At 48.4% G+C, this 27,390-nt stretch overlaps 1 protein-coding gene across 1 annotated transcript; it reads right to left on the bottom strand.

Annotated features, from left to right (window-relative positions):
• Nucleotides 1-985: 985 nt before the first annotated feature.
• On the bottom strand, nt 986-16,018 carry LOC149524299 (extracellular tyrosine-protein kinase PKDCC-like). Its single transcript, XM_089778256.1, is given in 8 exon segments — nt 986-1,089; nt 4,778-4,954; nt 6,751-6,855; nt 6,956-7,038; nt 8,414-8,682; nt 14,598-14,720; nt 15,762-15,829; nt 15,832-16,018. Coding segments are annotated over 8 exon segments (1,116 nt in total).
• Nucleotides 16,019-27,390: the final 11,372 nt, after the last annotated feature.

A 27,390-nucleotide genomic window follows, 5' to 3' on the forward strand; every position in this document is an offset into this window, starting at 1 on the left:
ATGCCATATATTATCTCATCAAAGGAACAAAGCCCTTCCCCTACACCCCATTGTCAAGAGAAAAATAGCCGTTCTTTACCATACATAACAGAACGTCAGACAAATATTTTGAACATTTTGCTCAGCAGAATTTCTTTCATGGAAAGTAACACCAGACAACCTCCAAGGTTGATACAAAGAAACTGGTGTTTGACAATGCATATGTCAAACTTCAACTCTATGTCCAAACATACCAAACTTTGGCTCTGGATTTGAACCACACAGCTGCTCCCTTGCTCTGTAATGGGCCAAACCAAAAACCTAGATAGGAACTGCATATCTACCCTCTTACCTCCCTCACCCCGCAAAGGGCTGAACCCAAACCCTGCATTCTGAACTACATGCCTACCACTTTGCCCTCCAGAATGGACTGAGCTCAAACCCCACATTCTGAACTGCATACCTAGACCCCTCTGGGCAGATCCAAAACCATGGCTCTGGATCCAATCACTGCAAGCTGGTCACCATCACTAATGTATGGATTCTTTACATGTATGAGGTTACTAAATTCCTTTTGGCAGTCCCAACAGTGGGGAGCTGTGTGTTCTCCAGAGAGGCATTCATAGATTTTGAAAGACAGAGGAACCAACGAGGACTACTACAGCTAAGACCCTTATGGCCATTTCTATTCCTTGGCTGACAAGCTGGTTCCAAAAGCAGCAAGTCAAGGTGATGCAAATTGCAACAACATTTGAATTAAAACTGCAAATGTTTACAAGGAAGAGCAGAGTCTGGGAGCAGGTTAAGAACTTGATGAGGTTGTGTAGAGGAGAGGATTTGGCTCGGGACAATCTCGCTTTGATCAAGCAGACAGCACTATTTTGCATCATCCATGCGGGCACAGAGACCACATCCTAAAGCAAAATAAAATGTGTCATTTCTTTTGGTAGATGATGCTCTCCTCAATGACTCCCCCTGAACTGCACTATGTGAGCACTCACTGTTCTTAAAGCCTTTCCCTCGAGGTAGCAGATCGTTTAATGTAGACTGCAGAATTGACATCTGGTATTAAGTCAGGCAGGCTACTTCGAAAGGAGGCAAGTTGGCGTCCTGGGAAGAAAATAAAAACACAAGATTAACAGAGGAGACGAGTCATCTTGGTTCTTTATATTCCAAGAAAGATTTAGATATAAAGCATTCTGCACAGTTTCTTTTTACACCAACTATGTGCATAGGAGGCATCCTTCCTACATTCCCTGTGCATGCAGGATCCTCACCAATTCACTGTGGGAGTGCACAAGAAAAGCAGAATTGGGCCCTGTAAGCTTTAAGTTTCAGTATTACAGTTACATTAAGAAGTTACCAGCAAACACCTGCAGCTCCAGTGAATGTGAATGCAGGATCTGAGCCCTCAGCATGTCAGAAAATCAGGGTCCAAGTAATAGAACTGTCCCTTTCAGCCACTCAGAAACAAAGACTTGTCACAAAACATGAGGAAGGTTTAGGGGAATAAAAACAGACTACAGACATGGCAGTGATATATAGCAGTTTGTTGCAGAAACAATGCAGTGACATGGGCAGGATGTTCTGTTCCATTCTGTACAGGATTTTATACTGTGCATAGGCACAGATTCCATGGATGCATCGGGTCTGAAGCACCCAGGGACAAAAATTAATGGGTGCTAAGAAGTCACTAGCTCCTTCACTTCCTGTCAGCACCTCCCATTCACTGACAGCCCTCCCCATCAACATCTCCCCCTCCTAGCATCTTCCATGTGCTGCAAACAGCAATGTTGTGGCATGCAGGAGACTCTGGAAGGGAGTGGGAGGAACAGGGACAGAGTGTGCTCAGGAGAGTAGGTGAAGAAGGGGTGGGATGGGAGTGGGGATTTGGGGAAAGAGGTGCAGCAGGGGCAGGGCCTGAGGTGGAGCAGTGTCAGGTAGAGAAGGGACAAAGGCAGGGGCAGGAAGAGGCAGGGTGGATACTTGGGAAAAAGAGCAAAGCCTGGGGCGGAGGGGAAGAGGCAAGAAGTCAGTGTTCCTTGTAAGCTGGGTGCTTGTGCAGCTGCTCAGGAGAGATTCAAATGCTGCCCAGCTGATTAGCAGAGCGCCCATAGAGAGGTTTGTTTCTACTGGTGGTGCCCATGTGACGGACCGGGCCGTGTCTGGGCACAGCTGAGGGCGTCCACTCAGGGCGAATTGCTCAACTTCGGGGCTCCTTACAGTCCCCAGACTGGTGACCTCTCCAAACAGGCCACAAACCAGTCCCACAGAGCGCTCCAGCAGCCTGCCTGAAGCCTCCCGAGCAAAACCCCTCCGACACAACAGCAATATCCGTGCCTCAGCTGGCCCCGGGCCTCATACACAGGTGGGGGGGTCCTAGCACCCAATCCCACCTACCCCGAACAAGTTCTGTCCGGTTCCAAGAAACCAGCCACAGATCCCTGGTCAATTTACCCTTTGGACCTTACCCACAAATCACGCTGGGCCAATCCTTTAGCATCTAACAACTAAAGGTTTATTATCACAAGAAAGAAAAGCATGAGAGTAAGGTTGCTAAAGAATCATACATTACATGCATCGAAACTCCCAGTCCTCGATGCAGGCTCTAGCAGAGATGTTACAGCTGCTGGTTTAAAAGTTCTTGTTGCACATCCTAGCATCAGGATGGGTTCACAGGTCTTCCGGGCTCTTCGATCCCTGCATTGCTGCCTCTGGGATGAAGTGCTGAGCTGAGAACCAAAATGGCATCGACCACATGGCCTCTTTATACCTCCTTCCTGGCCTCTTCTGGTAGGCAGCAGGTCACCTGGTCCTCAGCCTCTCTCTGCTGGCCGCTCTTGGGTGTCCTCCCTCATGCTTTAGGTGTGTCCTTGGCCCATTGAGTGCCATTGTCTCACAGGGCCTCGCTAATTAGCATGTCCACAGGCCCGGGCTCTGCCCAGTGCTCAACCACATGCAGAGAAGTATTCAGGATCCACACAGACTACAGATTCCTAACTACACACACAGACATTATACAACCACATAAATAGCTTACATAGGATTATCGGATAATAAGCTTCTATTCAGCACCCCACATGGCCCCTTTTTATACCATTTCTGGGGCCAACACCCCACCTATGGGTGCAGCAGTGATCTGGCTGCTCCCCTCAAGATCCAGTAACGTGACAGCCCATTTGCACATGCCTCGTTACACATACAAATTTATTCCGCACACGGATGGAAAAAATCCACATAGGGACGGAATATTGCAGGACAGGGGCAGAGCGGGCTATTGAGCATTCCCTGAGCCCAGAGGAAGCTGGCGGTGGTGCCTATGCTACTGTGCTCATCTCTGTAGTAGCTGAGCTCCTTCTAATAGCACATGAAGCATGTGACTAACATGGGTCACGTAATAAAACCCAGACAATATGCATACACAAACCAGTGCTACTGTGAAACTGGCTCTGTGCACAGAGAGGCCAGACATACTGTTTTGTCAGCACATGAATATGCTCTTATACAAAAAAATTATCCACATACAATTTTCAAACAAATGTACAAAGAATGATTGGAATACTTTTTAAAAAAAAAAAAGAATGCCAAAGAGCGGCATGTATCATGTCAGCAGACAATATACATTATCATGAGCACCACTATAACAATGCCTTCACTTGCCTTATTCAGCATTCGCATTACAAGTAATAGTTTAGACTGTTGCTGAGGTGTCAATTAAATGAGGGAATTTACAGTGTAACTCTAAATCCACACAATCTGGTTTCAGTGACAGGTAGTAACAAGAGCTAATGACAGTTTGTTAAACTTACTGGCCTGGGGCTTTAATCTGATGTAAAAAAAGGAGCAAAACCAATTGCAAACTATGATTTTGGAGTAAAACAACAGTAGCCACCTACTTTTATATATCTTCTTTTATCTCAAAGGACCCAACAGCTTTTTATAAACAGTACATACCACAGCAATTGCTCACTACTGAAATGCAGCTATCTCTGGGGTGGATTATGGCAACTATTTAAAGTGCATACCAACACTATATATAACTTTAAGAGAGAAAATGAAGAAAATTATCACATCCCGTTAAAAGAATTCACAGAGAGAATATAATTAACCAAGCATGGGCACAGATACCAAAACCGCCATTACTCTGGCAAGAGATATGGTATTTTAATTACCACAAAAGGTCTCTACAGTAAGGCAATATTAATGTCTAATATTAAGCTGCTGTTTAGTGCTTTTCCTCAGTAAATCTAAAAGAAACGTGGTAGAATTATCCACCGTGGGGAAACTGAGGCACAGAGAGGCCAGGAACTTGCTCAACAGCTTAGTGGCAGAACAGGAAATAGACCCCAAGTTCCAGTCCAATGCTCTAGTCACTGAGCCAAACTGCCTCTCCTAGATAATACTCTGAGATGGTACGTCCAAGATAAGAGCATCACTAGCCGTCTGCCAAGGCACTGGCTCAGTACTGACACAGAATAAAGCCATCTACTGAATCACCCATACCGCTTCCTAGGCACTCTGGATTTTTCATGGAAGGGCAGCCTCTCCTCTCCATTCTGACCCTATACTGTACAGCTTGTAAAAGCTAACCAGATCTGAACCCAGCATGGAATGGCTTCTATTAAATCAACCCAAAGAGCAGCTTTACACAATGGGACAGGATGCAAGATGTAAAGGAAGCCTTCTTGACTCCCTTGCTGAGGGCCCTTATCACAAGCCCCTTCAACTTACAATGAGATCTGGCCATCTGTACTGAAAGATCTTTATTGGGGACTTTGTTTCATTGAAAACATCTCACCTGTCCATGTTCTCTCTTGCATGACAATGAAACTTTGGCACTGTGGTTGAGAGTTGCACATTGCTGCAGCGTCCTCTGTATTATGAATGGAGAGTACGCATCCCAGATGGCTGTAGGAGAGCCAGCATTTATAGTCCTGCACTTCCATGGTTCGGAAACCCTTTAGGGTGATGTACTCTGGGAAGCAGAACTTTTATACAGAGACATAGCCTTTAGGAAACTTTAAAAATAATCTCACGGGTAGATCCCCCTACAGTATGTTACAGTTACAGCATAATGTTAATACTTTGCACTTGAGTGACATCCCTCAAAGACGTGAAAGTAGCTTGCTCAGAGTGGGTTAGCGGAGGAGTCAAGCTCAGAACATTGTGATTTCTAGCCCTCTCCCCCAACCATTAGATTTGTCTAATGCTTCCCAGACAGATATGACAGAGCAGGCAATGTTTATGGCTACTCACTGCTCACATTTCTGTCCCTTTGTGGAGATGTAAAATAGGGAAGACATGCAAATCTTAGCACTCTGCTAATGAACTGTGATGGAAAGACATTGTTAGAAATACAATGGATGCTAGAAATGCAGGTCCATCTGTGCAAGAGTGTGCCTATATTTTTGCACATGCTCTGCTTGCAAGCACACAATTTCCAGAGGGAGTTGTAAATTTGGTACTCCATGAACATTGTAATTCATGCCCATTCCAAGCCTGCATGGGAACACCTAGGAAAACTTGGACCATGATACCTTTTGTGCTGAAAACAGCAAAGAATGAATCCTTTCATAAGGAAGAAGAATGATTAGCCACTTTTAGGGTTGCCAGATGGTTTCAACAAAAATACTGGACACACTTGACATTACATCACAATCTACATTACATCTTATTTAGAAAATACCAGGCATTTATATTTTCTCAATTTGTTTCCCGAACAGAAAGCTCAAATACTGGACTGTCCGGTTCAAAACCGGACACCTGGCAACTCTACTCTTCTCCACCATGTAAAAGTGGTCCTTTCTTTTGTGCAGAGGAATGGCTTACCAATGACTCAAAGTAGCAGATGGGTTGCACAATGAAACAGGAGAAAAATAAAGTATTGCAGGGATATGTGGGTAAAGGGAGTGAAGATCATCTGAGGATCTTTCTTACCAACTGGTCCATAGAAGAAAAAGACCACTTAAGATATTAACAGGACATTTACTCAATTGAATCACAAACTGGAGCACATGATAAACTGTGAATAAATGTGTAAAGAAACCAACCAATGGGAGCTGCCTGTTTCAATAACAGGCAGCCATGAAGCACAAGGGCTCCAGAGCACATGGCTGCAGCCTGTGCGGGGGTGGGGCAGGCAGCAGTGTTTTCTCTAAACTGCAAGGCAGCACAGTTTCACAGGTGATTAATCAGCCCCGCCCAGTTAGAGGTTCATGGCTCCTTGTAAAGCTGTGCTACCATATAGTTTAGAGGGAACACTGGCAGGAAGGGAGGCTGATTCAGGAACGGGCTGTTGGCTGGTAAGGCTTCTGGCAAGACCCTGACTCTGGCACTCCAGCCCCTCCCTTCCCCAATTCTATGCCCCCCACTCCTGCCCCCTACTCCACATTCCCAAATCCTCTGCCCCTCTCCTACACCCATATGCCCTGCCAGATCTGGCACCCCAATCCCTTGCCCCAGATCACAGTCCCCTCCTTCCCTAGCTCACAACCCAAATCCCTGCACCCCAACTTGTACCCCAATTCCCTACTCTAGATCACAGTCCAACCCCCTGCACCTCAGTCCAGTGCCCTGGGTCACAACAGCCTCCTTCGCCCAAACTCCCTTCCTTACCCCAGGCTCCCTTCTGCACTCAACCTCCATCCCAGACCTTGCACCTTCATTAAGATCATGAAAGAGTGAAGCCCTCGACCACTTTCCAAATTCTTGGAATGGTCCCCCATCAAAAATTATTTCCCACCTCGATCTAAAGACTCTGATATCCTGTACCTTTTAAAAGATGGTGTCTTTTCTGTAGATACAGCCCCAACTTGTACAAATGTAAGACTTTTTCAAAAGCTCCTAGAGTTTCATTTATTCCATATCGTAAATCGCCTACATTAACAAGGAAAAGATGACAGAAGTGACTAAGCCAATGAAATATCATTTAGAATGTCTTCTTATAAAAAAGTGGGTTCTAAATATTAGCTTGTACCTGTTGCGTTCAGGATATCACCCAAAAAGGGCCGCAAAGCAGTAGGTGCAGTGTGTGGCAAAAGATACGTGAAAAAATACCTGCAAGAAAAATCCCACAGGCATGTCAGAAGTGAGAGATCTCAAAGGGCATGTCTAAACTACGTTCCTCTTTTGAAAGAGGAACATAAATTAGGTAAATCGAAAGTGCAAATGAAGCGTGGATTTAAATATCCTGTGCTTCATTTGCATATTCACGTCTGAGCGCTTTTTCGAAAAAGCGCTCGGACGTGAATATGCAAATGAAGCACAGGATATTTAAATCCACGCTTCATTTGCACTTTCGATTGGCCTAATTTACATTCCTCTTTCGAAAGAGGAATGTAGTCTAGACATAGCCAAAATGTTAACAATTAGTCCTCTCCACTTTCCATCTCAGGAGGCCTATTCTGTTCTAATCAGGTTCTTATATAATGTCAACTGCCAACTGCATAATCCAGTCTAACTTAAAGAACTCAAGCAATTTCACTAAATTCCCCTGAGAGGATCCTGTGAATATTGCCTTGCTTACCTTCAAGCAGTGACTTTCCAACCTACAAAGAAAGGACATATATGCTCTATTACCTATAGCAAACAGAAAGCCTTGTGCTAACAAGGCTTGGCAGTCCATTTATTAACAGAAAGACACAGTAGCTCATTATTAATTCCTTGAACCATCCATTTCCTCCACAAAGCTGCTGCTCTAAAGGGATGGGTCATTATTGCAAGGCTGTAATTTTCTTTTAGGATGAAATTAGGATCCCTCAATAATTATGTCTCCCTCTTAAGCACCTGAACATTAATAATGGACTACCAAGACTTTTACCTCCAGGTCAGCAGTTCATATCTAGCGCAGATCAATGGTGAGAGGAAGCTGCTGCCTTTTGATGACTGATTAGTGGCCTACGTGAATTGAGTTGACATTCTCAGTTCAATTCCCAAAAGATGTCCATCTATATTGTTCCTTCATTCCTTTGTTGCCAATTGTGAATGAGAGGCCATGCGTTAAAGGGACATAGAGACTAAAACTATTTTGCTCTCATGCAGAGGCAACTCCACCTGCAGTACCACAAAGCTGAGGCACATTGGTGGGAAAACTTTGCACTGACTCTTTTGTGGATAGTTAGAGGATTGCCATCTCCAAGGCTGTCATTGTGGCACCTCTGGGAAGCAATGAATTCACCGAGGAAAGCTTTTGGGGCAGGTTCACCGGTTGTCAGAGGGAAGCAATGCCGGAAGGGTATCTGCATTGTTACCACACAATGATTAAGCCGTTTTCAATTCTTAGCTAACAATGAAATTAATATTTGCTACAAATAAATTTTTAATTGATCTGTGTATGCTTCACAGAATAAGTACAGGATACTGCTCACTACATGGTATTGTTCAATTTATACTCAAATCTGCCAAATGGTTCTATATAATTGCACATTATGCACATTATGCGTTAAAAAGATTTTTCTTTTCATTTAGGTCTTCACATTTCCCAGCTGTAGTACAGTTGAGAATGAAGCTTTTTGCAGGGAAGTCTAATGTGCAGTCATTATCTTCCCTGCATAACCTTTCCTCAATGCTGGCATCGTCCATGTCTGTCACTTTTAAGTTTCCATCCACCATAACAAACTGCCTTGGCTGGAAATCCAAGAGGGCTATTGAACCGAGAGGGGAGTGTGCCAGGTAAAACAGCAGTTTCACTAGACTCAGGCAAATCTGAGAAAGAGAAGACAAAAAACACACAGGGAATACAGTCCAAACAAAGTTAATAAACTGAGTGAAGAAGGGGAAAGGCAATCAGTGAAATTAAAGACATGGGATGCACAGTATGTAAATTATGTGTATATTAGAAGTTATATTGTCAATATTGCCACAAGAAGTTACTGACACAAGCAGTTAAGCAACGTTTGTTAAATATGCATGTGTACACACACACACACACACACACACACACACACACACACACACACACACACACACACACACACGAAACCTTTCCAGTTACGCCACTAGAGTAAAAAGCTACAAGGGATACAATATACACTTTCATTCTTCAGGCTATATGTAGATTGCCACCTGGGATCAGGAAGGTGTTTTCCACCATAGAATAACATCACATAATTGGCTTCCGATCCTGCAACTGCTCCATGCACATGGACCCTTGCACGCACATAGAATCCCATGTACTTCATAAGAATGCCCATACTGGGTCAGGCCAAAGGCCCATATAGCCCAGTATCTTGTCTTCTGACAGTGGCCAATGCCAGATGCAACAGGGAGTGAATAGAACAGGGAATCATCAAGTGATATCTTCTCTTGTTATTCATTTCCAGCTGACAAACAAAGGCTAGGGACATCATTCCTACCCACCCTGGCTAACAGCCACTGATGGACCTAACCTCCATTAATTTATCTAGTTCTTTTTGAACCCTGTTAAAATCCTGGTCTTCACAACATCTTTTGGCTAGGAGTTCCATAGGTTGACTACGCGCTCCATGAAAAAAAACTTCCTTTTGTTTATTTTAAACCTGCTACCTATTATTTTCATTTGGTGACTCCTAGTTCTTATGTTTATGGAAACAAGTAAATAACTTTTCCTTATTCACTTTCTCCATACCTGTCATAATTTTATAGACCTATCAATCATATCCCTCCATAGTCTCCTTTTTTTTAGCTGAAAAATCCCAAGTTTTTTAATTTCTCTTCATATGGCACCCATTCCAAACCCCTAATCATTTTTGTTATCCTTTTCTGAACCTTTTCCAATGCCAACATATCTTTTTTGAGATGAGGCAACCATATCTGTACGTAGTATTCAACTTCAGTGGCTGTCTGCAGGAGTCCAGGGGCTTTATTCAGAACAGCTTACAGGACCAGTGCCTAGTATGATCCATCCTAGGATAAAAGCAGGCAGTATAGACCATTACCAGAGTCAGGATATAGGCATAGATGTTTTATTCTAGAACAGCACTCCCTATGTACAACTATTGTACTAAATGCCTCATTCATTAAAGCGTATGTCTGTGCAATTAAAACCCGTGGCTGACCCATGACAGCTGACTTTGGCTGTTTAATTGTTGTATAGTCCTTCAGGCTTGGGATGGGGCACTGGCTCTAGGACCCTGTGAGATGGGAGGGTCATAGAGCTTGTCTACACCACAGTCAGGCCCAATGATGTAATTCCGGGCCTCATGGCCAGGCCTGCCGATGGGGAAAGGAGCGAGGGCAAAGAGGGCAATTGCCCCAGCTCCCAGCAATTTTGAAGGGCCCAAGGTTCTGGCTGCCATAGTAGCTACTATGCCATCAGTGATGCCCAGAGCCTTAGGTCCTTTAAATTGCCACTGGAACTGCATGGCCACTCCAGGCAGTTCTATGGGCTGTGTGGGGATGGAGTGGTGCACTCACTGTCCCCGTCCCATCCATTCTGAGTGTATGGAGCTGCCGCCGCCCCCACCTTGCCCAGGGGCCCAGAGTGATTGTCTGTTCCCCCAACCAAGGCAGAACAGTCAATAAGTCCGCCATGCATACACAAGCCACATGCACATGGGCAGGGCTGCATCTGCATTGGCTGGTGCCCAGAGACCTGCCAGCTGTAAGACTGGTGCCCAGCAACATGCTGGCTACGCTGCTGGGTTCACTGTAATTGCATGGCCAGAACTCCCATATGGACACCCGTAGTACTGCCAATTGTCAGATCATACAAACCCACTCCCTGCCCCACCTTCTCCAAGGCTGTCCCCTGCTCACTCCATCCCTCCTCCCTCTTCCCACCCTCACTCATTTCACCAGGCTGAAGCAAGGGAGTGTTGGGAGGGGGGGAAGTGGTGCAAACAGGGCTCTCCATACCCACACACAGCTGTATAGGGCACCCAAAAATTTGAGGCACCACTGGCTTTTAACATCCGTCCACTCACCCACTTCCTCCTATCCCTGTTCTGTGGCTCTGCTTCCTTCGGAGGGGGTCTAGTTAGCTTACATATGAAATAGCCTGACAGAGCTATTATTGGAACACTGAACCAGTGAAAGAGCCATTCAAGTGACAATGAAGCCATTTAACAGGCATTTGCCAACCCCAGGTAGATACTGTCAGTTTCTGAATCTACTGTAAAAACAACATGCAGCCCTGTAACACCTTCTTAGAGACTAACAAATATATTGGATCATGAGCTTTCGTTGATGAAACCCACTTCATCAGATGAGTTGGAGTGGAAATGACAGAATCCAGGGTATACATAACAGCAAAAGCAGTTACCTATCAATCGTAGGACCAGTGTTAATGCAACTAATTAAGTCCGGCTGGATGTGACCCATTCACAGCCTTTGATACAGGATGTGACCCATACATATGCCTTTGAAGAGAAGAGCATAAACCAATTAATATCTTTATTCAAGCCCAAGTTAATAGTGTTGAACTTGTAAATGAACTACAGTTGAGCTGTCTCCCTCTGTAATTGGGTGATAAAATGCCTTTGTAGAAGAATGGCTACTTTTAAATCCATTATTGAATGTCCAGGCAGGTTAAAATGCTCCCCTACAGGTTTATGTGTGTTACCATTCCTGAGGTCTGATTTGTGACCATTTATCCTTTGTCACAGAGACTGTACTGTTTGGCAAATATACATTTACTGTGTTAGTCTACAGAACCTTTAAAACATTTCATTAGTGTGTTGTTAAAGATTGTAAAATCACACCTCTAAAAAGTAATCACCACCTCAGGCTGTCATTGGGAACAGGGGCACCAGTTTATTAGTACTGCATAGGGCCCCATACATCCTAAGGATGTCCTTTGGTGCAGATTCGAGGAGGGAGGTTAGGTGCAAGAGAAGGTGTGGGCTCTGGGTACTAATTTGGTGCAGGAGATGGTGAGCTGTGCAGGATCTGGGAGGGAGTTTGTGTGTGGAAGGGGATACAAGCTCTGGGATAGAGCAGGGATTTGGCGCTTACCTTGGGCAGCTCTGAAAGGGACTGGCACACCTTTCTGGCAACAGCTCCTAGTTGGGGGAGGGGTGGGACAGTCAGGAGGTCTCTATATGTTGCTGGATGTAGGCGTCACACCTGCATCTCCCAGTGGCTGCAGTTCCCAGCCAATGGGAGTTGCAGAGTTGGCACTCAGGATGTGGGCAGCACACGGTCCCCAGGGACCCTAGCGATATGCCAGCCACTTCCAGGAGAGGCGCAGAGAAAGGGCAGGCCAGAAGCCTGTTTTAGCCCTGCTGTGTTGCCAGTGGTGAGAGCCAGAAGCCCCTATGCTGTTTTAAATCACCCAAGCCCCTGGGTAATTGCCCCCTTTGCCTTCCCACCGTGTCAGCTGGCCTGATCACAGTTAAACACATGCCAGTGTGTGTACCTATGTGCAGTGTAGACATGCTCTAAGAGGTTTAGTGAGATCTTACTGCCATAATTTGTAACCTCTTCACCATTTAAGACTGTGCCATGCATTTTTACATGTCCTTGGTCACTTCTATTATTGGAGTCATCTGTACGACACATAGCTTGTTTGGGAATGGAAAACATAGAGAACATCCACCCAGGAAACCAGCAGAAAATAGTTGTTTAGCAAAGGTGGGACTTTTCATATAGAGCTTTTTGCCTTGTAAATGATGGGGCTATTTAGACATGCTGGTATATTGAACAGAACAGCCATTCAGGAAACACAGCCTTTCCTTCTGCTGGAGCCAGTCAGTGCCTTGAAGCCCTATACTGAGTTTTGGATGTCTTGGTCTGTTTGTGGCTCTGACTGTGGTAGCCATGGTCAGCCTTGTGGGTCACATGCTTCGGGGGGGAGAGTATAGTTTGAGGGTTAACTAAAGAATTTCTCACTGATTGCATTGTAGTTCTGCCTTTAACTTCAACACCATCCCACCTCCAGTAAAGCAAAGAAGAAGGACTCAGTACAGTGAGGACCTGACTGAGACCACTACTATAATACAAATAATAAAAATGTCTTCCACGTTAGATGCAATTTATGCCACTGGTGAGCTAAACAGCTTCTGTGTTTACTATAGGAGACCCTTGTAATTCACAGAATTTCTATTTGTGGTTCTGCATATTCACAGGTCTCCTGTCCCAGCCTGGGGGTGGTGGGAGTAAGGAGCTGCCAGGAACTCACCATAGTTCAGACCTCCATGGTGAGTTCCCCCCAGCTGCCAGGAGCTGAGGTGAACTCACCCTGGCTCCTGGCAGCTGCAATGATTCCCCCATGACTGCCAGGAGCCACATTGAGTTCCCCACAGCTCCCAGCCACCGCGATGAGTTCAGGAGCTGCAGGGAGCTCACTGTGGGGGCTGGGAACTGGGGCTCCCAGTATTTATGAATTTCACCATTGGTTGTGGACGCTGGAACCCGAATGGTGAGAGTTTCCTGTACTTCGGAGGCACAGCAGCCATTCGGAACCCTTATGTGACCTCTCACCTACAGACTGAGGCGGCAATTTATTATTATTTGTATGACAGTAGCAGCAAGAGGCCCCAAGCAAGAACAGAGCCCTGCTGAACACATTGTGAGAGACAGTTGCTGTCCTGCAGAGCTTATGATCTAGATCAGTGGTCCCCAATGTGGTGCCCGCGGGCGCCATGGCACCCACTGGGCCATTTCTGTGCACCCGCCAAGTGATCGGGGCCGTCCCCGTCCCCATGGGCGCTGTTGGCTCCTGGGCACGCGGCGTACGGGCATCCCTGCCCCTGGGCACATGGCACAGGAGTGGCGCCAGCCCCAGGCGCGCAGTGCACGGGCGCTGCTGACTCCTGGATGCACGGCACAGGAGTGCCGTCGGCCCCGGGCATACACCGCATGGGCTGTTCCGGACCCGGGTGTGTGGCATATGGGTGGCCCCACCCCTGGGTGCATGGCAGACCCACGCCTGGGCGTGACCCACCCCATGGCGTGCGGCACAGGATCGGTGCTGTCCCTGGGAGCACGGCGCATGGGTGGCGCCAGCACCGGTACACGGTGTATGGGTGGTCCCACCCCCAGGCACGTGCACGGCCCAGCCCCCGGGCACGTGCGCGGCCCCACGCCTGGGTGCCCGATGCTTGAATGGCCCCGCCCTCAGGCGCCCGGCAGCCCCGAAAGGTTGGGGACCACTGATCTAGATAACAACAGATAAAGGGGTAAGAGAAAAGACAAGAAGCACAGAGAGAGGTAACTTGCCCAAGATCATGCAGCATGTCTGTCAGTAGAAGAGCCTGGATAGAACCAATGTTCCTTGCCTCATCCATCCACTGGAACATAATGCTGCTGGCTATACAAATCAATGCCTGGCTATACAAATTAATAGACCACTCTGCAAAGGCAACACAGACAGAACCAGACTCCTCATCTGACACACAGTATTAAACATATGTTCCTAAGTAGGGTTCTTTAGACTCTGTAAATTTAGGTCAATTCTAACACTGCTTTTGAGGGGAGATAAAAGAACAGCTGGCAATAGTGGAGTTCCTGCTCTCTAAATGGGGATATTATTTACCATAATTTAAAAGGATGAAAACAAAATTATTTAAAGAGTTGCAGGAATAAACGGAAAGTCAGCATGATCATATTGTGTGTCCCAGCACTCATCATGGGCTTTTTGCATTTCCTCAGTTTGAGACCTAAAAGTTACTGATAACATTGCCTCTGTTTTGTTTTCTTACTTTAAATCTCTCCTCCCAGGGGGTCTGCAGAAGCTGAATCATCTCCAGAGGGGATCCTAGCTCCAACATAGCTACGACCCTTATTTCAGGATCTAAGCTATTATCATAGCATTGACCATGCAACTGTAGAGAGAAAAGGAGGGATTGTCATATTGATGCATATACAAGTACAAATGTAGGAGGGAGTTGAATAAATATTGACTGATCAGCTTGGCTTCTGTGGAAAATGGATTCTCAAGTACAGTAGTAGAAGGCTTTCATTCTCTGTACTCTATTTAAAGCAGGCAGACACTGTGTAAATACAGCAATACCGTCGATAATGCAATTACTCTGTGTTTGGAAGTCACATACACAGTGCTGATACCATCCCACTGATGCCTAGTGCGATTTGATATCCCTACCTAACAGCCATGCTTATACTGGGCGAGAAAGCAGCGCGAACTGACTTGTGTGATCCCCCCTCCTCCTGCTAATGGCATCATTAGCAGTCATCAAACCCAGAAAGAGACCCTGATGTGTTTACAGGATGTGGTAGTGATAGAAATGTAGCTGTGTTAGTCTGGGGTAGCTGAAGCAAAATGCAGGACAATGTAGCACTTTAAAGACTAACAAGATGGTTTATTAGATGATGAGCTTTCGTGGGCCAGACCCTTATTTGATCTGAGGAAGTGGGTCTGGCCCACGAAAGCTCATCATCTAATAAACCATCTTGTTAGTCTTTAAAGTGCTACATTGTCCTGCATTTTGCTACAGGATGTGGGTTTGAATAACTCCGTCTACAAAGCACGTGGCTCGGGGCGGACCCTGGCCAGAGGGGCTGGACTAAAGTGTACCCCCAAGCGCATTCCCATCAGCCTGGTTTCTGTAGGAGACTGCGATCTCCTTCCTTCGCCCAGCCCCGGACGCAGCTAGCCCCCTAAAGGGAGAATCCGTGAGGACTCCACCGACGCAGGGCGCAGCTGTCTTGGCAATGCCTGTGCCAAGGAGATCGGGCCCTCGGCCTGCTCCCGTCCGCACAAACGCCTCCACTCACGGGGGCTGCCGCCGCAAGCGCCCGGGGAGCCCGCAGGTGGCGGGGCCGAGGAGCCGCGGGGCGCTGGAAAAGGCGCTGCGAGGGGGCCACGCAGCGGGGCCCACCAGCGCAGTGTCCGCCCCACGAGCTGCCTCGAGGACGCCGGGGTGGTCGAGGCGCCGCAGCAGGGTCGCCTCCTTGAGCAGCTCGTAGCTGGCCCGCCGGCGGGGTGCCCGTGGCGCGGGGCGCAGCTCCTCCAGTAGGGCCGGGGGAGGCGGGCTGGGGGCAGCGCCTGGGCCCGTTCGCCCCCCAGCAGCTGCCAGCGCCCGGGAAACTCTGCAGGGCCCAGGCCAGGGCGAGCAGCGCCGCTCCCCCGGCCGGCCGAGGCTGGCCCCCTCTCTGCCCGCATGCGAGACCGGCCGAGCGCCGCGGCTCCTCCGCCTCTGCCTGCCCGTGCGAGGGGTGAGCCCAGGGGGCGTGTCAGCCAGTCCCAGGAGCTCGGGTCCGAGCCGCTGCCAGCCCCGGTCACTAGGGGCAGCCGATCGCTCCCTCCTCTCAGTGGCTCCCCTTAGTTTGCCTGAGGCAGGCGCGCCCGGCTCTGGGGCAGCCTCTCCTCTAGCCCAGCCTGTTTCGGGATAAGGGGCGGCCCCCCTCTCCCGCTGTGGAGCCGCCCCGGAGTTTTAACTTTCACCGCAGCTGGATTTGGTCCCTCCTTTAGCCTCTTGGGCGGCTCTGACCAGAGCTAAGAGGCAGGAAGGTCCCTTTGCTTAGCTTGCTAGAAGAGTGACTTCCCTGTCAAACTTCTGACTGACCAAATGCAAGTCACTGGGTGCAAATCCTCAAAGGTATTCAGGCACCTGAGTCTGATTGAAATCAAGGGGAATTAGGTGCCTACAGACCTTTGAAAAGCTGAGCTTTAGTTTCTTAGTGAAAGGAGGGCAATAGCACTTCCCTCCCTTACAGGGTGTCACCAGGGGTACGTCTACACTACAGCACTAATTTGAACTAACTTAATTTGAATTAGTTAATTCAAACTAAGCTAATTCGAAATAGGGCATCTAGACCTAAAAACTAATTTGAATTAGCATTTTGCTAATTCGAACTAGCATGTCCACATTGAGTGGACCCTGAACCGAGGTTAAGGATGGCCGGAACCAGTGGGCAGGGCATCAGATTAGGACTTAGAGCGTGGAGCTGCTGTCTCAGGCTAGCCGAGGGCTGTGCTTAAAGGGACCCGACCCACACCCCAGACAGACAGTTCTCAGGGGTTCCCCGCCTGCAAAGCAGTCCTGGCTTGGAGTGCCCTGAGTGCCCACACTCGGCACATCACAGCACTCGGCCATCAACCCGGCTGCACTTGACGGAGGCTGCCATCTCGGAGGGGGGGGTCAATCAGGGGGCTGTAGGAAAGCTTCCACCCTGAGGAGCCCGCAGAGCCACCCCAGTCCTCCCCATCGGGGGCTCGTACCCCATTCCTCCCTCACCTCCTTCCATTTACCCCTCCCTAGCCCCCCTTCCTGGTGCTCAAAAATAGAAACTCTCTTTATTGAACAAAACTGGGGGAGACTGGGAAAAGGAGGTGGGAGAGGGGAAGAGAGAGGGTGGGAGAGGGGAAGGCAACTAAAATGATCAGGGGTTTTGAACAGGTCCCATATGAAGAGAGGCTAAAGAGACTGGGACTTTTCAGTTTAGAAAAGAGGAGACTGAGGGGGGATAGGATAGAGGTCTATAAAAGCATGAGTGGTGTGGAGAGGGAGCATCAAGAAAAGTTCTTCATTAGTTCCCATAATAGAAGGACTAGAGAACACCAAATAAAATGAATGGGTAGCAGGCTTCAAACTAATAACAGAAAGTTCTTCTTCACAAAGCAAATAGTCAACCTGTGGAACTCCTTGCTGCAGGAGGCTGTGAAGGCTAGAACTAGAACAGAGTTTAAAGAGAAGTTAGATAAATTCATGGAGGTTGGGTCCATGGAGAGGTATTAGCCAGGGGGTAGAAATGGTGTCCCTGGCTTCTGTTTGTGGAAGGCTGGAGAGGGATGGCACGAGACAAATGGCTTGGTCATTGTCTTTGGTCCATCCCCTCCAGGATCCCTAGTGTTGGCCGCTGTCGGCAGACAGGCTACTGGGCTAGATGGACCTTTGGTCTGACCCAGTCCAGCCATTCTAAGCTCAGGGCTCAGGGTCGGGGGTCTCACTGGACCACCCTGATTTTCATGCACACCTGCTTCTGGGTGGCCAGGCTGGCAGCTATCTTGCCCTAGACGGCCACTTCCCTGTGCCTAGTGCGGAGGTTGTGGGTGGCAGCAGGTGGCTGGTTCGTGCCGTGCTAGGTGCAGGGTCTGCTGGCTGGGTGCTGGCAGGCTTGCACCTGGCATGGTCACCGTAGCCAGACAGTGCTCCTTTAAGGGCTCCGGGGTCGGGAGGGGGGCAGAAGAGTTTCCCTGGTGGTGCCCAGAGTGGCCACCTGGGCAAGCTGGGGAGGGCTAGCCTCCCACTAGTTCAAATTAAGTGGCTACACAGCCCTTAATTTGAACTACTTAATTCGAACTAGGCGTTAGTCCTCGTAGAACGGGGTTTACCTAGTTCGAATTAAGCGCTCCGGTTTGCCTGTGTAGCGCCTATCAAAGTCTGTTAGTTCGAATTAACTTTGTAGTGTAGATATACCCCAGGACACAAACATAAAAAAGAGCCAGGGGTGCTCAAATACCATAATGGTTTATCTACGGTTCTGAGCTAAAGCTATCCCATTGCAGTTAAAGGAATTACCCTAGCAGTAAATTGGGCTTTAACCACACTGCTTTCAATAATTATTACAGACCATATCAAGAAAATATAAACAGAAGGGAAATATAGTGGATCTGGCTGGCCTCAGCACCCTACTGTTTCAGTGGATATAAATGACAAGAGAAGTCAGAAAGCTGTAGCTCTGTGGATCCAGGGATTTTAGGGAGACAAGGTGGGTAAGAATTTATTGTACCAACTTCTTCTTACTAACCGAAGTGGGTCCAATAAAATATTACTTCAACATCTTGCCTCCCTAGAGAAGTCAGTGGCAGTCAAGAGACTTAACTCAAGGCACCCCAAAGTTGCCCAAGCCACTACTAGTTTGCTGCAATCGTGCCAGATGAACTCATCACAGGAAGGCAAGAGAAAGTGACCTCTCACAGAGGAAGAAATAATGCTGCCATCCCTTGAATCCTTTGGGAAAGAATAGCAGAGCTCCTCTATGAAAGTTTCATGAGGAGGATAAAAGAACGTCCCTATCACATAAATGAAGTGCTTCACATGCTCCCCTCCCCTTGTGAGCCCAGCATGCTAATGAAAAGCAGATGCCAGAGCTGCAGAGGTGTCATTTCAGATTTTTTGGAAGGGTGGAATCAACTTTAACCATCATTACAGTACTACTTAGACATCTGAAAACTGAGTTTTCTTCTGCTAATAACTTAGGGTATGTCTACATTTGCTCCCCAGTTCGAGCTAGGGATGCAAATGTAGGCGACCGAAATCGCTAATGAAGCGGAGATTTAAATATCCCACACATCATTAGCACGATATCGCCAGCACGTTACTCCACTCAACAGCTGATTCAAACCAGGAAGTGCGCTCCAGGAAGCGTTAGTTCAAACCAAACCCCTTGGTTCGAACTAACATTACTCCTCATTTTTTGAAAAAATGTTGAAAAATGAGTACCGTTAGTTCGAACCAAGGGATTTGGTTCGAACTAATGCATCCCAGGGTGCACAGCCTGGTTCGAATCAGCTGTTGAGCGGAGTAACACACCGGCGAGATCATGCTAATGAAGCACGGGATATTTAAATTCCCGCTTCATTAGTGATTTCAGTTGCCTACATTTGCATCCGTAGCTCAAACTAGGGAGCAAGTGTAGACGTACCCTTAGAAATTAGCTGACAGGAGCACTGTATCTAGTTCCTATAAACAAGAAAATATATAGACATACCAATTAAAGCTATATTTTAAATTTATATGTAAATTTAGAACTATCAGGAAAAGTGATTATCAGAAGATAATACAACTAAATATTCATAATCCCAAACTGGGAGACATCATTTAAATCATAAAAATGGCCATACTGGGTCAGTCAGACCCATGGTCTGTCTAGCTTAGTACCTTGACTTCTGACATTATCCAGTGCCATGTGCTTAAAAAAGAATGAAAAGAACACACAATAGTCAAGTGATCTATCTCCCGTGGGCCACTCCCAGCTTCTGTCAAACAGAGACTAGAGACACAGCGAGTATGATGTTGCATCCGTGCCCATCTTGGCTAAAAACCACTGATGGACCTATTCTCTATGAACTTATCTACAGGTTGCACCTCCCAAAACCAACATTCTCTGGTCCAGTAACATCAGACCACAGATGTTCCTGGACCAGAGAACTCAAGAAGGGCTGGCAGCCCACAGCAACAGGGGGACAGAGCCCATGCAGCCTGCAGCAGTAAAGCCAGAGCTGGAACCCGCAGCAGCTCAACCGGGGCTGGAGCCAGAGCCCATGGCAGTTCAGCCAAGGCCAGAGTCCATTGCCCAGCAGCCTGGCCACGGACAGAGACCTGTAGTCTAGCAGGCAGCCTGGCCGAGGCTGGGGGCCAGCAGCAGTGAGGCTGGTAGCCCAGCTGGTGCTGGCAGTAGTGGGGGCCAGAGGCAGGGGGCTGGCTTGGGTGGAATCGGAGCCGGCAGCATTGATCAGTGGGCTGGGGGGGCAGTGTTAGGGGACCTCCTCTGGTCAGGCAAATTGAATCATTTGGGATTGGACAGATCCCAAGGGTGCTGGACCATGAAATCTAGTCTTCCCTGTTACCTTAAAAATATTCTCACTGGAGACCACCCAGGGTTACACTAATATGGGTTTATTTCCACTAGGTAAAAGTAAAGAGGAGAAAGCAGCCACCAAAAGTTTAAACTAAAGAAGATAGAACTCTATCTCTCTCTCTCTCTCTCACACACACACACACACACACACACACACACACACACACAAGCAAGCACACACCCCTCCATTCATTCACTCACTCATTCACACCCATTCATTCCTGCTCTCATGCAATCACACACTTACACAGACATATAGGTTAAAGAAGGAGCCAAGGCATGTGGATCCTGGAGGGTCTGTCTGCTCATCATGGCCGGGAAAGCTGGTCAGGAGGGACACTGGAGAGGAGCTTCTCGGGAGCAGGGGAAGGAAAAAGAGAAAGTCTCACATGTGCTCCTGCTCCTTATATTGTGTCTGAATGGCCCCTGTGACTCATTCACCTTGTCAACAGGGAGCATGCCCAGACTTCCCTTTATTCAGCAAGGAGCATGCCCAGACTGTGATGACTCATTGCCATGTGGTCCATAGTTCCAAGCCTTCTTCAAACACACTCACACTCACACTCCATTCACTCAGGGGAGAATGCAGCTTAGGGAAAGTTACAAGCAAGGTGGCTGCATGTTACAAAGATTACAAAGTTGCAGTTTACAGTAAGTTTGAGAGTTACACAGATTGCAAAGATTGACAAGGATCATAATAAGTTTCAGTTTAAAACCTTAGACCTTACCGTTTTGGTGTAGCTTTAGAAAATCCATGTATATACATTTAGTGAGCTCAGGCGGAGGCTTTTTTATGCAACATTCCCCAATGAAATTAATTCTTGTGTGTGCTTTTACTCTATACTATATAGATATCATGGAGGAGACTAGTGCTTCTCAATTGGGTGTCCTGACCGAAAATGAAGTTGCAGTGGGTTGCGAAGTTAGTTTAGGATAGTCACTGTATAGCTATCCTTCTGTGCTACCTTCAGATCTAGGTGGCTGAAGTGTGGTGGCAGCTGTCTGAAGGCCCAACTCCTACATCACCTCCACATTTGTGCATAAGAAAATTCATTCCACTTGGGGTAGAAAAAAGTTAGGAGGAACACTGATCTTCTCCTCTCCATAAGGCTGCAGCTCTTAAGTTGGGTATGCCACAGTCAGGAGGACTTCTAGGTTCTGGCCCTAGGTCTCCCACTGACTTGGTGGGTAACCAAGGTTAATCACTCTGCCTGGCTGTGCCTTAAATAACTAGCTTCTGAGTCTTTCCAAACAGATTGTATTGACCCAAATCAGAGCCAAATGTCTTGTCCCTTTTCCACCCCTCTAGAGGCTAAATTGTTGCAGGCCACAGGCAGGAAAGACAAGACAGAGATGCCACCAGTGCCTTGAGGCCTACATGACATATGGCAAGGAATAGATTAGGTGGTATGCACCCTTGTTCCATGCTCAGAGGAAGGCACTGTGGGATCTGTTGGGCTTGCTGATGAGGTTTTTCTCTCTGGGCTGGTCTCAGTGGTGCAAGTGACTGGTACAGTCTGATATGCCAGCCCAGCAAGTGTTTTGTTGCTGCTCCAGTGTACTGGGAAGAGTCCCTGATGATCATCTCCAGCCCCTCCACTGGCTGCTGCATCTCTGGGTACAGGGCTGGGAGCACTAGGGCAGCCGGAGGAGCTGCTGGCATTCTGCTCCTTTCCCCACCCTGAGGGGCAACAAGGAAAGGCGCAGAACATTGGCAGCTCCCAGCTGTCATAGCCCTCCCAGTCCTGCCCCGAGCCTCTCCATGGAGCTCTCGCTCTCTCTGTGCACAGGGCACAAGGGGGCAGGGCTGGCAATTCTGCTTTTTTCCTGGCTGCTCCTTCCTGGCTCCCTCAGCCTCCCCTCCCCCCAGCAGCTTGTGGAGGGGCAGGATGCGGGGCTGGGAGTTCTGCTCCTTGGTCTTCTGGGGGGGTGTCAGCAGGGAAAGGAGCAGAATTGCTAGCAGGGCCAGCCTTAGGCCAATTCCCCCGAGTCGGGCCCCGTGCTTAAAGGGGCCCCATGCCCTGAAGCCAGAAGTGTGCCGGGCACGCTGCGGGAGGGGGCATCAACCCCGGAGGAGTAGCGCGGCGGCTGCCTGCGCCGCAGGAGGTGTGAGTTGAGCACAGGGTTTCCCTGCACCGCAGGAGGTGGGCATGTGGAGGGTGTTAGCTATCTCCAGGGTTTGGCTCAGTTCTGGGGGGAGCTTCAGTGTGAACAAACCAGAGGAGCTGAATGGGCAAAATGATCCACTGAAATGCAGCCATTCCCCTGGATAGGACCAATTCTAAGAGAGCTCTACCATTGTGAAGGTAATACTAGATATCCAAATGCGGGTTGCCAGATAGTTTCAACAAAAATACTGGACACACTTGACATTACATCACAATCTACATTATATCTTATTTAGAAAATACCGGACATTTATATTTTCTCAATTTGTTTCCTGAACAGAAAGCTCAAATACTGGACTGTCCGGTTCAAAACTGGACACCCAGCTACCTTAAATGGGGGTGGCACCAGCTTTCCACAGCTGACTCCCTGCCAGAGGTGCACAAGCAGCCACAGTCCATCCACAGAGAGAGGAGAGGAGAGGGAAGGAGGAAGGAGGGAGGGAATGAGAGCTGTGGAGCCCATCAGCAAAGGCCAACACATTTCACTGTTCCCTCATCGCACACCGTGGGATTTGCTGTCACGCTGAAATAGAGGAGAATATTTTGCTTTTTTCCCTCATGTGGTTTTGGCTGCGAGGCCTTCAGGGCAGGGATGTCTGGGATAAGCACACAGCACACTCAGGGGACCCTCTGCCTGTGGCAGGAAGCAGAACCCAGCCCCGGCCCACTCCGCTCCCCCAGCTCCCCACTGCATCGCTCGGGGAATGGGCTTGGGCAATAGCAACTGCTTGGGAGGGACACAAGGGGGGCACCCGTCATGTGACTGCTCCCCCACATGATTCCACCCTGCACCATCCAAGGGAGAGCCCTGCCCTGCCCCCACGCCACCTCTTCCCGCAATCCCCAACCCCTGAATGACATGGCCGGGGGAACTAGCAGGAGGCCTGGCAACCACAGCAGGGGTCCTCCCCCAACACACACTGGAGGGAGGAATCACAGCCCTGGCTCCCAGTAGTGAGTGCAGGGGGCAGTTCAGCCCCTTTCCCCAGTCCCCTGCTGTTAGTGATGCAGCTAGGGGAGCCAGGGGAGCAGGGGCCCCCAAAGCACAGAGCCTTGAGTGGTTGGATAAACTGGGCTCTGCCTGCTGGCCCCTACCACCTACCCACACAGCGTTTGGGAGACATGACCCTTCCTGTGCCCCCATGCATTGCCCCTCACCTTTGGGCAAGGGGTGGAACCGCACCCTGTGCTCACTGGCGATGGGAAGTGGAGCAGCATGGCTGGGAGTCGTCAGAGTGGAGCAGGTTGGAGCCAGATCCTTCCGCTGCTGCCGGTAATCACAGGGGCAGGCCTGACCCCTGCTGCCAGCACCAGATCCCACACTAATTCCCTGGGGACTTGGAAAAAGGTGCAGAATGGGAGCAGAGCAGGTGTTGGACGAGACAGGGTGGGGCTGAGCAAGGCTTAGGGCAAAGGGGTAGAGTGGGGGCAAGGCAGAGCAGAGGAATTGTCCTGAGCCATGTACACCCCATGCAGCTCGGCGTGTGTGTGTCCAGGGGCTGGGAGCGGACTGGCCATTGCAGATGCAGTTAGGGTGCCCCAAATTCCATGATACTTTATGCAGCTGTGTATTTTGTATGTTGGTAGAGATGGCTCTTTCCACCCATCTAAGACATGGAGAGAACAGGAAGCTCTACATTGCACTCCCTTTACTTTTAATAGCTGCAGCTCTGTAGCAGGGCAAAAACTATACACAAACCTCATGTCTCAGGGCTTCAGCTGATCACCTGCATGGATCGGGAAGGATTTCTTCTTATTGTGTACAATTGGTGAGATGCATGCTAGAGTTCCCTTCCCTCTTTTTCTAAAGCATTAGGTAAAATTCATAGCTGAAAACAGGACACCAGCCGTGCCAAGTATGTACTCATTGGATTCAGACAGGCATGTATGTGGCACTGCTAAGCTATGCTGTTGCTGCCCTGCTGCAAGTGCAGCAAGGGGAGAGCAGGGGCTGCTTGCCAGATACTTTCCCCAGCAAGTGAAAAGATAGGAAGAGGCCCAGAAAGGCTGGGGTATAAAGAGCCCTCACTCTGCTGTTTGACTTACTGGCCAAAATAGCTGGCTGGGTGCAGAAGTTTCCCCTCAAAAAAGGGGAATGAGTTTGTTCCCCTGTCCCAGACCAAGGAAAAACTGCACCCCAATTGCTGTTCACCACTTCTGTAGCCCATGATAAACAGTCACCCACAGCTGTATGCACCTGGGCTGCTCAGGGCCTCCACTTGCTCTGTGTTCCTTGGAACAGCCTGTGTGCACACTCAGAGCCGGCATGAAAAACCCCACACAGCAGCTTGCTCAAGCCCCCGCTTGATCCAACACAGCTTTTTCCAGAGGAAGGGAAGCCCCCCCACAACCCAAGGAAAACAGAATGGATAGCGGAATTCTGCAGAAAACTGACATCAGTCCACCAGCCTCCTGCCTGGGAAGCATTCCTCTGTGGTGCCGGCACCTAAGAAGCTGTCAGGCCTGAAGAGCTGGCTTTGGTTTGAGAAAAAACAACGAATAGTTTTACAGCACCTTAGAAACTCACAAAGCATGTAGATGGTATCATGAGCTTTCGTGGGCACAGCCCAATTATAGACTAATTCGGCTATCCCGCTGAAGCTTTTGGCTTGAGAGTTGGAAATGAAAGCCTGCCACCTGGTGGAGGCAATAGGTAACAAGCACACATCTGGCACAATCCAGGGACTGTAACTATTTGCACTGTATTGGGAGTCTTTTCTTCCTTTGAGATTTCTTTCATTTTGAGGTTTATGTGAAAAACTGAGCAGCTGTTAACCAGCTCAGGACTAGCAGCCTATGTTCTTGTGGCAAACACATCCAACTTCCCAAGATCTCTAAAAGGATAACCTAAAGGCAATATATCTGTGCCAAAGGTTACAAATACTCATGTTAATTAGTTCTAAGTAATAATACAGGAAATAGGCCCATCAGTTCCTGCATTATGGCCAAATGTAGTGAAATAATATTTACTAAAATTATTCAATATAAATATAAGCCAAAATATCATCATCAATCAAACCAATCAATAAAAATAGGCTATATAATATAAGTAAGCAACAGGATAGCCTTAAGGACTACAAGTACCTCAGAAAACATGTAATCATTAAACTTAATTTTAGTCTTTAATTCAAGACGAAAAGGAAAAACAGTCAAAGTGTTTGAAAAGTATGAAGTAAGGCTTTAATTTTAATTACATCTTTTATTGCCTTTTCAAAGGATCCCTTTCCCTTGTTAGACAGACTCTTAGATCAGTGATTTCAATCTGTCTTCTAGCGGGTCCATGAAAACTTGTTTCCATAAAACAGTGGTTTTCAGCCCAGGATCTGCAGACTGGGTCTAAGATTATCAAAATGGGCTGTATGTCCATTCAAAATCTGTTAGGGGGCATGCAAAAGAAAAAAAAGGTTGAAAACCACAGTCGTAGCTGGTATCCAAGATGGTAATAAAAGTCCTTTTTTGGGAAAAGAGAAGTTAGTTGAAATTGGCTGGAGCTGTTGAAGGTGGGGAAGAAACACACAAAGGTACATATTCGTCAAAGTCTTACCTCCTAGGACTGGTGGCATATGGGATTTAGCACAAGTTGGTGAGGTCAACTGGTTCGCTCTTTGGCCCAGTCTGCTCAAAGACATCTTTCAGGGTTAAAACAGACACAGTCCAGGCCCCACAAGATGATTGAGGTTGCAATTTTATAAAGGTGAAGCTTGTTCCTTCTCTTGTGTTTCAGTTGGCCAGCAGCCTGGTAGGCCCTGCACCTCAAAGTCTCTTTCTGAGGATCTGAAAAGGGGAGCAGTAGGCAGAATAGCCTATTCTCTCATATTTCATCCACAAATTAGGCCTAATTTCCAGCACACCAATTTTGGTTCACTGACTCCCAGCCTTGCAATCTTCTTGTTTATTAGGCATGATCTGAACACAGTTCTTGAAGTACAGGCAGTCCCCGAGTTACGCGGATCTGACTTATGTCGGATCCGCAGTTAGGAATGGGGTTTGCTGCCCATCTCCCTGGTCTGCTGGAGATCAGCAGACCAGGGAGACGGGAAGCAAAGCCTCTGAGGACGCCGGCAGCGGAACAGCCGCGGCGCGTCTGGGCTGTCCGCTGCCCGCATGCTCCGCGGCTTTGCTCCACATCTCCCCAGACCAGGGAGATGGGGAGGAAAGCCGGGGAGCACGCAGGCAGCGGACAGCCCAGACGCGCCATGGCTGTCCTGTTGCCAGCGTCTTCAGAGGCTTTGCTCCCCATCTCCCTGGTCTGCTGGAGACCAACAGACCAGGGAGACAGGGAGCAAAGCAGAGCAAAGCCGCAGAGCATGCGGGCAGCAGACAGCCCAGACGCACCGCGGCTGTCCTGCTGCCGGCGTCCTCCGAGGCTTTGCTCCCCGTCTCCCTGGTCTGCTGAATCAGGACACCTGGGGCAGAGCAGCTTGGGTGCTGCTGGGTTGGTCCAGTAGCACCGAGGAGCGGCGCTACTGGAGCAACCCAGCAGCACCCAAGCTGCTCTGCCCCAGGCATCCCCAAGTCAGCCACTGCTGAAACTGACCAGCGCTGACTACAGGAAGCCTGAGGCAGAGTTGCTCTGCCCCCGGCTTCCTGGAATCAGCCGCTGATCAGTTTCAGTAGCAGCTGACTTAGGGACACCTGGGGTTTTTAAGTTGAATCTGTATGTAAGAACTGGCGTCCAGATTCAGCCTGTTGAAACTGATCAGCGGCTGATTCCAGGAAGCCCGACTTACATACAGATGTAAGTTCCGACTTACATACAGATTCAACTTAAGAACAAACCTAC

The sequence above is a fragment of the Pelodiscus sinensis genome, chromosome 5 (genome assembly GCF_052426305.1).
Source record: "Pelodiscus sinensis isolate ZL-2025 chromosome 5, ASM5242630v1, whole genome shotgun sequence".
NCBI classification, from domain to species: Eukaryota; Metazoa; Chordata; order Testudines; family Trionychidae; genus Pelodiscus; species Pelodiscus sinensis.